Here is a 14,394-nt window from a genome sequence, read left to right as displayed (position 1 = left end):
AGTCTCACTCTTTGGACTTTGCTACTGAGCATTTGGACCTCTGCCTATAACTCAGCCATTGGTCAACACACGCTGGCATGTGTATTGCCCACCAATCCCTGTACTAGATCTACAAACGGGAACACGAAGGCACTGATCTCTTACACTGTTTATGGGCTGAGGGACAACTGGGGAAGACTCACAAAACAGATGCCGGGTGTCATGAGTAACTCAAAAGGGAAGGAAGCTACCAGAGGGACAATTTTAGAAGTGGTCCTGAGTCACTTTCCAGGATGAGTAAGGTTAGCTCAGCCAAGGGAGGGGGGCAGAGAACCTCCTAGGAATGCCCCTCAGGGAAGGAAATCCCACAGGCAAATAAGGTCAAAGCCACAAGGCTCTGGTATGTCACGCTTGCTCACTTGCTCGGGAACTTCCAGAGCTTTCTGAAGAAAGGTAAAGGACGCTGCTTTAAGCCGTTACTGATGGATCCAACGCCCTAACCCCTAGCCTGCTGGCTCCAAGATGGCAGGTCTACCTGCTTTGTCCACAGCCCTGACCCTGAGGGGTTCACAATGGCGGGCACTCGGGGCTGCAGTCGCTCTTCGCCAGGCCTCCCCAGGCTCGCACAAAAGGCGACCAAGTCAGTCACGGCTTCTGTACTTCAAAGCGACTCACATTCCTGTAGAAAATGAGTCCTCAAGGACCCACCGCCTAGGACCGCTGTGCAGCTCAAAGGGTCTGACAGGAAAGCGCCAGGAACTAGGCAGAGGTGCCTCCTCGTGCCTGACGCGCACACGGGGCCCCTGCAGGGTGGCCGCCTCAGGGTCCGGGGCGCCACCCTGGGTAGTCTAGCCCCACGCGTGACCGCTCCACGCGCGAGTCCAGGAGGCGCCGCGTGAGGAGACGTGAGGGCAGCCCCGAGGCCAGCCCCGAGGAGCGGCCGCCCGGGTTCCCGCCGCCCGCCCGCGGGCTGCCCCGGCCCCACAGCGCGCAGCTGACCCCAACGGCGCCCCCGGCCCCGGCCGCCCCCTCCTCGTGCGTCGGCGAGGAGAAAGGGGCGGAGCGAGCCGGTACTCACAGCCAATGAAAGCAGCGGGTTCCTGGTCCGATCCCCGGCGAGGCTCGCCATTGGCCGTCGCCCGGGTCTCGGCCCACCGAACCTTGGCTACCCAAGCCAATCGCGAAGCGGCGGGCGACCCGGAGGCTCCCTGCGCGGTGGACGGCGGGCGCGGAGCGGGCGGCGGTGACAGGCGGCGCGAGCTGCAGCCCTCCCCGCGCGGGCACCGCTGCCACCATGGAGCCCGCCGTGTCTCTGGCCGTGTGCGCGCTACTCTTCCTGCTCTGGGTGCGCGTGAAGGGGCTGGAGTTCGTGCTCATCCACCAGCGCTGGGTGTTCGTGTGCCTCTTCCTGCTGCCGCTCTCTCTCATCTTCGACATCTACTACTACGTGCGCGCCTGGGTGGTGTTCAAGCTCAGCAGCGCGCCGCGCCTGCACGAGCAGCGCGTGCGGGACATCCAGAAGCAGGTGAGTGGCGCTCGGTCCGAGGTGAGCGTGCCTAGCGGTCGGCAAGGAAGCACGACGCGTGCGGTGCACGGGTGGGAACCCAGCCGGAACGCCCCGCGGGAGCTGGTGCTGAAGGGGATGGGGACAAACCTGTGATGAGGGAAACCCCCTCTTGGGAAGGGGGACAGAAAAGGCATAGGTGCTAGAGGGAAAAAGGGGAGACAGAATCTCGTCCCTGTCTTGAAGGACTGCCCACTGTGTGCAGCACGTGAGCGGGTACCTGGAGGGAACCCAGCACCCAAGTACCTCTCCCTGACCCAGGATTTCTGAGGGGGATAGGCTTCCGGGAGGTGGAGCCCGGAAGTAGAGGAAAGGATGGGGGGAAGGTGTGTCAGGTGGAAAGACCTGTGAGGGCAAAGCAAGGAAGGGGAGAGGTTTGGAATGGCGGTCTCCAGCCGGGTTGGAGAGTGCCTTGACGACAGGTTAGAGTTTGGAGTTAGTTTGCCAGCAGCAGGGTGCTTTCCACGCTTTTGAATGCTGAAGCGGGAAGGTGGAGGCCAGGCCCCAGCCCCCATTGGCGAGCCACTTGGTTGACTCGCTGCTTGACCTCTGCCAGTAACTTGTAGGCATCCTCCCTGTGTTGGCGCCCACGGACTCTGCTACCCCTGAAGCGTCTCGCAGGGAGCCCCCTCCATCCGAGTCCGGGGCTGGCATGGGTGGCTGGCCTCGCAGGCAGTTTCCTGGCTGCCTCTGCCCCTCCTTATGTTCCTGCCTTAACTGGCATCAGGTTGCAGAGAGCTTCTGTTTCCGGGGCCCCACAGACTGTAGGAGCAGCTGACAGAGCAGCCTCCATGTTCTGTGTGCCAGTGTGGGTGCAGCCTGCGGACATGCGGAGATGGGTTTGTGGTGCTGTGGCCGTCTCCAGTCAGTCATGGCTTAGGCTCTGCCCTGCCAGTGGGGAGAATGTAGCTTCTGTAAGGACCCTGCTCAACTGCACTAGCTTTGCATGGTTCAAGTCCGTCTGGAGGACTTTGTTTACCATCCCTTGGCAGCATCACCCTTCCCCAAGTTGACAGGCTCCATGCACCTATTTGTCTTCCCGTCAGCCTTGAGCTCCTGGCAGGCAGGAACTGTTACCTGATTCACCTCTGATCCAGTGAGACTTGGCACAGAGAATCCTGGTGAATGTTTGTTCAACTGAACTTGTTAGGATTCACTAGAACAGTGCACAGAGGACCTGGCCGCTGCCCTGGCCTGCTGTGTGTCACATCCTGCGTCATGGGTATCCCTTGTTTGTAATTCTCACAGCAACCCTGGTAGGTGTTGTACTTGTCTGTAATAGGAAAATTGAGGTTCGCATCCGGGGTCATGTACCCAGGATGACACAGCTGATATGCTGGGCTGAGACTTGGTTCGCCTGATTCTAGAGCCCGATCTCTCGCCGTTCTTCCTTTTCATTCTTTTCATTCTAGCCTGGTGCGTTTAATTCTGCAGCGCCTGGCCTGGCTTGCTGCAAAAGCTCCCTGAATCAGTTGCCCCCTCCCACCCACCCTTTGCCCCATTCCACCTCCACTGGGTCTGCACACGGCCCTGAAAGTGGTGTTTCATGGGCTTGCCTCTCTGCCCAAAATCTAGGTTGGCTCCCATCAGGATGCAGCAGGCTTGCGCAGGGATCTCATCTGGCCCATCCTCCAGCTCGCGTGCTGCACCTCCACTCCACTCCCTTAGACTGCAGAACTGGACCTGGGCAAGGCCTTACCAGTCATGGAATCTCTCCCTCAGCACCCCCACTGCTAACTTGAACAGCCCTGCCTTAGGTGCTCTCACCATAGCATAGTGTCCAGCTGTTTGCCTGGCCAGCTACCGTGTAACCTCCTTCAGGCAACCTGGCCAGGACCCTGGGTTGCACATGATGGAAGCTTGATTCACACTGCCTTGAACAAAAAAGGGCTTTATTGATTCGGGCCCTGAAAAGTCCGGCTCAGGCATGAGTGGATCTAAAACCCCTTCTCTCTAATCTCCTTCTCTTTCCACCCATCAGTCATCTCCCAGCACTTCTTTCCTCTTCATTCGTGGCGGGACTGTCTCCTTGTAGAGGCCCTAACAATTTCTGGCTTATGTCCAACCTGTGGAGCAGCCCCCAGGGATAAAAGAGATTGCCTCTCTGGAACCAGTCTCATTGGCTTGACTAAGGTATCCCCTGAGCCTGTCACCATGGCCAGGAGAGAATGAGAACTTTCATGTGCCCTTTTCCTGGAGCAGGGAAGCTGTGTCAGACTCACCTAGACCAGAGGGAGATGAGGTTATTGGAATCAGGTGAAATGGAACCAGATGGTCACAGGTCACAATGACAGATAGCCCTATCTCAGGAGGAAGGACCTCTTATCTGTGTTCCTGGTGGGCCTGTCGTCCCTCCCCACACCCATCACTGGGGGTAGGGGAGTGGTTTCTGCCCTGCCCTGGTTATTCACAGAGAGTCTTGGCAGAAATTCTTTCTCCCCAAACTGGATGATATTTTTTTGTCCTTTGTCCTCCCCTTCAAAGTGCTACCTGGGGCATGCTAACACGGGGGCATGCACAGAACAGGGCTTGGCACAGACACCTCCGTAAGCGGTAAGTTGCTAGTCTGTGAACTACAAGCCCAGCTGTCCCTCCAGGCCCATGGTCAGATGGTCCTGGATGTTAACCTGAAGTCTGCATTTATGAGAGGTGTGGCCTCTGGCAAGTTGCTGGTCTCTGTTTCCCCATCTGTAGACTGGGGATCAGACAAGCTCTCAGGGTTGGTGTGAGAATTAAGGAAGCATACCACAGGCTGCTGAAATGGTGGCAGTGCCCAGACCGTGGTGGTCATTTTTTGTAATTGCTCCTATTGCCATTACATAACCTTTCCTGAACTTGGCAATTACTGTTTTCAGAACCCTTTGATCTTGTGTTTTCATGCTTTCTTCACTCTGCCTTGTAGCAACATGTTGGTTCCTCCACAGCATGGATGGAAACAGCTTTCCTAGTTCCCCTCTGCCCAAAAGCAGGACTGCGCGGCTCAGCCTCTGTTCTCTCACGGTTGCAGGTACGGGAATGGAAGGAGCAGGGCAGCAAGACCTTCATGTGCACGGGCCGCCCCGGCTGGCTGACCGTCTCGCTGCGTGTGGGGAAGTACAAGAAGACGCACAAAAACATCATGATCAACCTGATGGACATCCTGGAGGTGGACACCAAGAAACAGGTTAGAACAGCGGTGGGAGCAGGGGGCTCTTACAGGACAGGGATGAGTCCCAGAAGGCTCTGCCCACCATTGCCATCCTCCACACCTCAAAAATCTTCGGGGGTGGAGACTGCTCATGGCCCCATCTCACGGAGAGCTCGGCCGGATTTTATAGTTGTCTAGAATTCCACAGGATGTTAGGGATGGGGAAACTCATGGACAAAATGGAGACAAAAGGGAACCTGTTTTATCTGGTTCAGATGCAGGCTGTGATGGTGGCTCTAAGGCATGGGCTTGGGCACAAGCTCCCTGTAGATCCGCTTGTTTAAGAGCCTTAGCAATAGGCACTCTTCAGTCCGTCTGATGATTCGGCTTCCCGAAACCTGGCTTCAGGACATGGTCTTACGTGTAATTACAAGCTGCCCGGCAAGAAGAGGTTGTATCACAGCTTTGTTTCTAATTGAAGACTATATTCAATAATGTAGGAGTCATTAAATGGCTGTCTTCTTGATGACTCCCTATTATGTGAGACCTTGGTCCAGTTACTTCTTTACCCTGCCTTGTTTAAAAATTATTTTTTGTATTTCATTTGAAAGAGAGAGAGAGGGAGAGAGGCAGAGAAAGGGAGACATACATATTAGAGATTTTCTATTCTCTATTTCACTCCCAAATTCTTACATTAACAGGATTGGGCCAGGCCAAAGTCAAAAGAGTTAGAAACTCAATCTGGGTCTTTCACATGAGTGGCAGAGACCCAACTACTTGTGCCATCACCTGCCACCTCCCAGGGTCTGCATGAACAGAAGGCTGAAGTAGAGGGCAGAGCCAGGATTTGAACCCAGAAACTCAGATATGGTATGCAGTTTCCCCTGTGATGTCTAAACTGCTGCACCAAGCACCCAGCCCTCTGTATGTACTGTATTGTCACAGCACCTTAATGGATGTGTCCTTGGCAGGTGGTCCATAGCATGTATTTAAAGTGTGTTTGTATGAGCTGTGACATACCACTGCACCCATGAAACCGTTTTCCACTGCCAGGGAGAGACTTTTCTCACTCTGAAAAGTCTTCATGCCCTTTGGTCTTCCCTCTTCAAGCCCCTCCTTGCCTTCCTGTCCCCACATTCTTTAGGTCAGTAGTGATCTGCATCCTGTCCCTGTGAATCAGTTTGTATTCAGAGTTTTCTAGAAATGGAGTCTTACGAATGTGGCCCCTGTTTTTGTTGAGCTTCTTTGGCTCCATGTGATTATTTGGGGATGTATTGAAATGTCTGTAGAGAACATTCTGGTGGCCTGCTCATCCTTGCAGATATACCATTTGTTTTCATCCTTACCGATGGATATTTGAGCTGTTTGCAGTTTGGGGCTAATATAAATAGAGTGGTGAGGAACATTGGTGTACCATCTTTGTATGGACACATGGAGTTTTTCTCTTGGGTACATAACTAGCAACGGAATGCCTGGATTGTATGGTATTTTTGGAAGAAACTACTGAATTGTGGTCCAAAGAGGTTGTAGCATTTTGCACTCCCATCAACAATGAGAATGTCTCATTTCTACATTTTGTCACAAACTTGGTATGGTTAGTTCTCTTAATTTTAACTATTTTCATAGATGTACAGTAGCTTAGTTTTCATTACTCTAAGGATCAATAGTATTGCACATCTTTTCATTGGTATGTTTATTACTTGTGTATCTTTAGTGGTCTCCTGCCATTTAAAAGAAAAATGGAAACAAATTCTTTGTTCAGTTCATGACTTGCAAATATTTTCTCCCAGACTGACTTGTCTTGAAAACCAGAAGCTGCAAACTTGGACCAAGTCCAATATATTCATTTTTTTTTTTTCTGTAGGTTGCAATTTAATGCCCTAATTAAGAAATCTTGGCTTAAGCCATTGTGGGAGAGTTTTGGGTTTGATTGCTCCGTAAGTGTGCTAGTGAAGTTTAATGAAGAGAATACACTAAATGCTCCGGCCAGGTGAGCGTCTCCACGAGGAACCCTGAGTGTGGAGATTTTCCTCCAAGAGTTTTACAGACTCCATAAAGTGTATTTGTCTGGGCCTGGAGTTTTCTTTGAGCAGGTTTTCAACTATAAATTTGATTTCTTCAGTTGACAAACGCTCTTCCGTTTTATGTATTTGCTCTCAGATAAGCTTCTACTAAGGTCTATACTTTAATGACGTAAAGTTATCTAAAACCCTTTTAGCATCAGGAGATCCTGGTTTTTTATATAATATTGCAGTCTCTGATTGGTCTGGATAACAGCTGATCAGTTTTGTTGATCTTGGAGCTTTTGATTTTATTGCTTTCTCTGTTTTATTTTGTTTGGTTTTCTATTTCACCAATTTCTGCATTGATATTTCCCTTTCTCCTTACCTTGGGTTTCACTTAGATTTAATTTTACTTTTCTTTTAATAGTTTAAGATTAAGACTAATCTCAATGATTCAGACCTTTGTCTTTAATACTGATATTTAGTGCCGTAAATTTCCCTCTACACTTCTTTTAGTGCAGCCCACAAGTTTCAAGATGTTCTTTTCCTTTTTATTCATTTCAAAACATTTTCTGATTCTCTTTTTGATATCTGCTTTGATCTGTGGTTTACTCAAAAGTGTTTTGTTTTATTTCCAAATAGTTGAAAATTCTCTGTAGATCTTTTTGTTACTTATGATTTAATTCAGTTGTCAGAAAGCTTATTTGTATGATTAGAATGCATTTCAACTGATTGAGACCTACTTCATGGTCCAGAGGATGTTCTTGGTAAATGTTCCATGTGTATTAAAAAAAGGTATTTTGATATTTTTAGGTGGTGTACAAAGGTCAATTAGGTCAAGTTTCTTAATAATGTTGCTCAAGATTTCTTTTTATTTGAAAGGCAGAATTACAGAGGAAAGGGGAGACAGAGAGATCTTCTGTCTGCTGGTTCACTCCCCAAATGGCTGCAGTGGCTGGAACTGAGGCCATTCCCAAGCCAGAAGCATTTCCAGGTCTGCTATGTGGATGCAGGGGCCAAAGCACTTGAACCATCTTCTGCTGCTTTCCCAAGCCTTTAGAAGGAACTCGATTGGAAATGGAGCAGCTGAGACTTGAGCTGACACCCTTATGGAATGCTGGCATTGCAGGTGGCGGCTTAATCTGTTAAGCCACAGCACTGGCCCCAAAAACTACACATCTCTTGGGAGCATCCAGTTAACCCCTCTGGATTAAGCATTCTCTTACCAATTTGGTTTTTAAGATATCCAGCAGATGCATTTCTACTTAGAAACAGACACTGAAGTTTACTTGGTTTTCACTAATATTCAGTTTAATAAAGATACACATTTACCCCACCTATAGGCAGCTGCCTACAAGAAAAACAACCCATAGCAAGGTGGCATTCTGGGCCTGGTTTATTCCAAATCCAGAGGCTTAACTTGCTATGCTATGACATCAACCTCTCTTTACTTTTTCTTTTCTTTTTTTAAAAATTATTATTAGGAAAGAGATTGAGATCTCTGCCTGTAGTTGTGCTTTACTGATTTATCTGGCAGGTCCATGAAGTTTTTACTTCATGTGTTTCAAATCTCTGTTATTAGGAATAGCAGTGTTTAAGACTTTTGTGTCATTTTGATTCATTGCTGCCTTTATCATTATGAATTAACCTTTTTAAAAAATCTCCACCTGTGCTACTACTTCTGCGATCTCCTCTCTTGGACATTAATAAAGCCACCTTGACTTTGTCTAGTAGTAGCTTGGTGTGTATTTTTCTTGTGTTGCTTTCACCTAACATGTTTTCATATTTAAAATGTGTTTCTCTGTGGACAGCGAGTAGTTGGATCTTGTCTTTTTAATCCAATCTGACACCCTCTGCCTTTTCATTTCGGTGGTGATGCCACTTATGGTAAATGTTATGATTTGGTTTAAATTTGTCACCTTGCTATTTATTGTCTCTTTGTTCTTTGCTCCCTTTATCTCTCTCTTTGTTTTTTTCTCTCTCATGTCTATTTTTGGATCACTGAATAATTTTTATGGTTTGGTTTTAGTCCCTTTGTTGTCTTGTTAGTTGTTAGTCTTTGTTTTGTGATTCTAGCAGTTGCTTCAGATTTAGAGAACATACACTTTCAGTCACAGTAGACCTTCAAGTGAGATCATCTCATTTTGTATGCAGTGTAAAAGTCTTAAAATAATTCACTGATCTTTTGCGCTATTGTTATTTTCTACTTTTGCATATATTATAAACTCCAAATCATATTATTTGCATTATTTTTAAGAGATTTATTTATTTATTATAAAATTTATTTAAAAGGTGAGGAAATCATAGACACACATTCTGGGATAGAGTGGGCAAGCAAAGGAAAGGAGGGAGGGACATGTTTATACTTTCACCTTATGTCTACAGGAAGAGAGAGTATTCCTTCCCATGGACTGTCTTCTTATGAGCTTAGAAGTGGGAGAGGTTACATGATACCACCTCCAGGTCCCTGCTGAGGGGACATATATCTTTGGGAAGGGGTCATTTGATTGACAGGTAGGTAGATAGTATTCCATAGTGTGGGGGAGGTGTGACTTCCAATTCATGACTCTAGCTAGCAACTGACCTGCTCCATTTCATCCTCCTTTCCCTGAGATTTCTGACCTTTATTCTTAAGGGTTGCTGAAGGCTGTAGATTCATTTCATCTTCTGTAGCTACTTCATGCTGAATAGGGGCATGTCCCAGGTTCATAAATCTCTCTATCTCATATGAGCCATAAAAAAATGTAGCTGTGTCCGCTGCATCATCTTCACCACTCCAAAAGTCATTGACCTTTTCTGTCCTTTGAACAGGCATGGAAGGTCCTTGTCTGGTTCACAGGAGCAGGCCAATTCATCCTTCCTCTGCACTGAGGCATGATCCTCTCCCCTGTACAGGAATCAGCATAGAGGGCAGCACAGCATGCACTGTGTTCCAATACTAAGATACACACACACACACAGGCTCTTATCCCTGAGATTGGAGATCCTGTGCCATCTGAGACCAACTGGACATAAAAACCCAAGTTTGCTGGTGATGACAAAGGCCACCAGTGGACCTGCCCCCTTCAGACCTCTACCTCAGGCTTCTGGCCTGCCACTCCCAGACAGGCACAGTGTTGTATTGCAGATGCTGCCTGCTTAGGACCCATCAGGCACCTAGACTGCCAAAGGCCACCAGTTAACTCTTCCCCCCAAGAAGCCCCAGACTTAGGCCCCCAACCTCGCATGGTGGTGGACACCATTCATGCTGTCTGCCAGGGCCCATCAGGCCCCGGGCCTGCTACTCCCAGACTAGCATGTTGGCACACCATGTGTATAGCACGGCCCATCATTGGTGCCCTGTCCCAGGTTCTGGACCTCAGGCCCCTAGTCTGATATGGTGGCATGCTGTGAGTGCAGACTGCCTAGGACCCCAGCGTCAGGGCCCTGGCTTGTCACTCCTGCCTAGAACCCTTCAGGTCCTAGGCCTGCCAAAGGCCATCGATGGGGCCCCCCTTCCAGAACTCTGACTTAGCACTGTGGTAGGAGTGGTTGCCTGGGATCCCCTGACCTGCCTGCTCCCAGTCCAGCACTGTACCAGAAGCTTACCTTTGGACTGAAATTCTGGGTTTCAGGTCTCTTCCTGCAAAGTCAGTCTGTTGCAGATTGGATGTTAAAAAATAACTAATTATGCTGGCAAAACTGGTGTAGTTAACACAGTTGGTATGAACTAGGCCCAGAATGCCAGCCAGCTATTGGCTGCTTTTCTCCCAACAGTGTAATATTGCCTAGGTACGAGGCAGCCTAGGCAGCTGCCTACAGCTGGGGTATTTTCATTATTTTAAATTGTCACTTAATCTCTTCAAGACATGTAACTATGAAAACAGATGTTATGTTTGTACAATTACAAACATTTATCCCACTACATAGATTTCCAGTTTCCTGTTTTTTTTAATAAAAAATTTTTATTATTTATTTAAATTATTTTTTTTTCTTTTTTTTTTATATTTATTATTTAACTTCAGTAATTACATTGTATTATGTGACACAATTACATAGATACTTGGGTCCTCCCCACCCCTCCCCAAACCCTCCCACCATGGTGGATTCCTCCACCTTGTTGCATAACCACAGCTCAAGTTCAGTTGAGATTCCCCATTGCAAGCGTATACCAAACATAGAGTTAATAATCTTACTTAGTTGATTAGGGTACATAGGGTCAAGGGCTACAGGGTGAAAGTAGGTAATACCATTGTTTCCACACTAATAATTTTTCCCTGTATCTGGGGTTAGGGGAGTAACAAAGGGAAAAGCCCCACCCAATCTCCCATCCATCCCAGATCCCCAATGGGAGGCGCGCTCTGAGGGTCCTGCTCAAACAGTTTTGTTAGTTCATCAGAAGCTGTGAACTGTGAGGTTTTCCTGTCTGGCTTCTGAAAGCAGATACTATTTTCTGCTCTATGTGAACCCCAAATGCTATTATCTGGTTTCTTTTCATTTTAAGAAACATTTGTATTAAGGTCAGTTTTGTGGCACAGTAGATTAAGCGGCTACCTGCAGTGCCAGTATTTCATGAATGCCAGTTTGAGTTCTGACTGCTCTACTTCCTGTCCTACTTCTAGTTCCTTACTAAAGTGCCTGGAAAACTAGCATAAGAATGGCCCAAGTACTTGGACCCCTGCCTGTGTGAACAACCCAGATAAAGGTTCTGCTTTTGGCCTGGCCCAGTCCCAATCTTTACAGCCATTTGGGGAATGAATCAGCAGGTGTAAGAGCTCTTTCTGTGTAACTCTGCCTTTCGAATAAATAAATAAAACTTCACTCCCCAAATACCCACCATTACAAATGCTGGACCAGGCCGAAACAAAGAGCTGGGACCCAACCAAGTCTCCCACCCGAGTGGCAGGGTCTCAGCTACTGCCTGTTGCCTCCCAGAGTGTGCAACTGCAGGAAGCTGAGATTGGAAGTGGAGCTGGGTCTCAAACCCAAGCTCTCTCCCAAATGAATGAGCGGTAGTGAGCTTTTTGCTGTAAACCAAGAAAGCAAACTGAGTGTCCCCAGTGCAGGTACTTGGAAGGATGATGCAGAGGTCAGGTATCACAGTGCTTAGGTCCCTGTGTGGGACATCTTCCAATCTGACATCCTGCTGATGTGCACTGTGGAATGCCACACAGTGAGGGCTCAGATACTTGCTCCTCTCTCTGCCTCTCCAGGAAAATGAAAATAAGTAAAAACTTAATCTGTTTAATATTGGCTAGCCCTGAGCCAGGAATCACTTTCACTGTCATTGAAGATAGGGAATGTTCTGGAAAGAGCCCAGAAGACCTGTGTAGAAATCCCTGTGCATATGAATTGGCTGGAAGTGGCGTGGCTTGAGAGGGCACTTCTTGTACATGGGGTCTCTGTTAGGCCTGGCAACCTCCTTGTGAACTGGAATCTTTTCTTGTATCAACAGATTGTCCGTGTGGAGCCCTTGGTGACCATGGGTCAGGTGACTGCGCTGCTGAACTCCATTGGCTGGACTCTGCCCGTGCTGCCTGAGCTTGATGACCTCACAGTGGGTGAGGACTCCCTGATCATGCACAAGAGGAGGCAGGCAGTCCCAGGCTGAGAGCCCAGGGGTCTCTGTCCCCTTCCGTCTAGTCCAGCAGTGGCCACTCTGACTTGGGTGACTCCAGTGCCGGGGTATTCACTGCCTGCTGCTTTGTTTCTGAGCAGCTGCAGCTGGCACTGCTGCTTCTGGCTCGAGGCTGTTCCTGTGGGCCTGGCTCCCAGTGTTCCCCTCCTACCGCAGGAAACACACAGAGGAAGTCTGGGCTCTAACTCCTGGAGGATCCATTGCCCCACACCTTTTCTTCTCCCTGGGAAGCACCTTCTGTTCTCTTGTCTGTTCCTGTGGGCTCCCAGCAGACGCCATAACTGCTAAAGTCCCTTCTACAATGGCAGGTTTCTAGGTGTGGCTAGCCAGGGTGAGGGATCTGCCTGTCCACTTCCTACCTCATAGGGGCCCTCATGCCTCCCAGCTCTGCCCTTCTGCTCACTCCTGCAGCCAAGATAGTGAGTCATCCCTCTCCCTGCCAGCCTTACCCTGTCCCTTGTCCTGGGATGGGAGTGAGAACGATCTGCCAGCTCCAAGTCACCCCTACCCTGCACCCCAGAGCTCCCCCACTAACATGCATATCTCGGCAGGGGGCTTGATCATGGGCACGGGCATCGAGTCGTCATCCCACAAGTACGGCCTGTTCCAGCACATCTGTACTGCCTATGAGCTGGTCCTGGCTGACGGCAGCTTCGTGCGATGCACACCGGTGAGCTCGGGAGCAGGGGGATGCTGAGGGGAAGGAGGTGGCATCCAAGGCTGCAGCATTTCAAATGCACCTGTTTAGTCTGTCTCTACCAGTAATAGCAGCAAAAGCTTATATAGTCCCCTCCCCCCAACTATATGTCCATTGACGCTGCTCTATTTGATATATATTAATGCATTTAATCCTTCTGCAATCTTATGAGGTAGATGCTACTATTATTCCCATTTTACAGTTAGGAAATTAGAGAACAGAGAAATAGGTAAACTTGCCTTTGGTCAACCAGTAAATTCCTCACCACTGAATGCACACAGAGATCATCAGATTCCCTGATCCCTGACCCCAGGCCTCTCTGCTGGGGCACATCAGACCTCAGCGTGACACGTGCGCATCTGATGCTGAGGAAAGATTGTTCTAGATAAATGGAAGACAGTTCTGACATGCCAAATGGGATCAGACATTAAAGACACTGACCTAAGGAGTGGGACAGGATTGAAGCCGTGTGTCCTGGAGTGGGCAAGTGGCTTCTCGAGCAGGAGGGGCAGTGTGAGCCTTCCAGGGTGGCTGTTTCAAAGAAGGTCGGGGTTGTCAGCCTCATTGGAGAGAGCGTAGGGAGGAACTCCTCTTGGGAGCTCTGGTCTTGACTGAGCCACACCCCTGCCAGCACGTTACCTATGTTTGTCTGGGTCGTGACCCCCACCCCGCAACATATACCAACTCGTTCATTTCCAGCCAAGAACAAACATGTGAATGCCCCCATCTTTCTCTGAGGTTCCCATCTGACCCTGTGTGGGCAGAGAGAGCAAACAGGTGCATAGGACCAGGCACATGGCCAGGGCCTGGTTGTAGCTGCCAGGATCCATGGCCCAATTCTGCAGTCACGGGGCTATCCACACCCATAGCAGAGCTTCCCTGCAATGGCTTCCCTCCCCTGCCATGCCCTGCCATGCCCTGCTGTGCCAACCACTAAAGGGCTGGCTGCCAGAGACCACATTAGGCCATCTTCCTGGTGAAGCCAAGACAAGGCCCAGCATTTTCAACAGGAAGCTTGTTAGAATGGGTGAATTGGAATTTGAATGGCCAGAGGAGAGGTCAGCTGTCAGCTTCCAGGACAGTGATCAGAACAAGAAAATGCTGGAGTTAGAACAGGATTGGCAGAGCCAGATGTAGGTCTAGTGTAAGGGTGACGCCAGGTGATGTCTCGCCTGAGCACACTTTCTGGGAAACCCTGGGTGAGCTATGGAGACTCTGAGTCCCAAATATGTGCCACAGCTGGGTCTGGACCAAACTAAAACCAGGAGCCTGGAGTTCATTCTGGCACTTTCACACGGCTGACAGGGACTTGACTGAGCCATCACCTACTCCTGCCCAGGGTAACCTATCAGCAGGAAGCTGAAATCAGAAGCAGAGCTGGGACTTAAACCCAAGCACTCTGATAGG

The 14,394-nt window shown here is 49.2% G+C and overlaps 1 protein-coding gene across 1 annotated transcript in view; it reads left to right on the top strand.

Annotated features, from left to right (window-relative positions):
• Positions 1-1,145: 1,145 nt before the first annotated feature.
• Positions 1,146-14,394, top strand: part of DHCR24 (24-dehydrocholesterol reductase) — a 28,354-nt gene continuing 15,105 nt past the window's right edge. The window contains exons 1-4 of the mRNA XM_004588709.2: positions 1,146-1,504; positions 4,551-4,706; positions 12,108-12,213; positions 12,842-12,960. Of these exons, the coding sequence (XP_004588766.2) occupies positions 1,274-1,504; positions 4,551-4,706; positions 12,108-12,213; positions 12,842-12,960 (612 nt within the window). The 5' untranslated portion in view covers positions 1,146-1,273. The remainder of the gene's footprint in view (positions 1,505-4,550; positions 4,707-12,107; positions 12,214-12,841; positions 12,961-14,394) is intronic.

This window comes from Ochotona princeps, chromosome 2, assembly GCF_030435755.1.
Source record: "Ochotona princeps isolate mOchPri1 chromosome 2, mOchPri1.hap1, whole genome shotgun sequence".
NCBI lineage: Eukaryota > Metazoa > Chordata > Mammalia > Lagomorpha > Ochotonidae > Ochotona > Ochotona princeps.
This window is presented reverse-complemented; position numbering and strand designations above follow the sequence as displayed.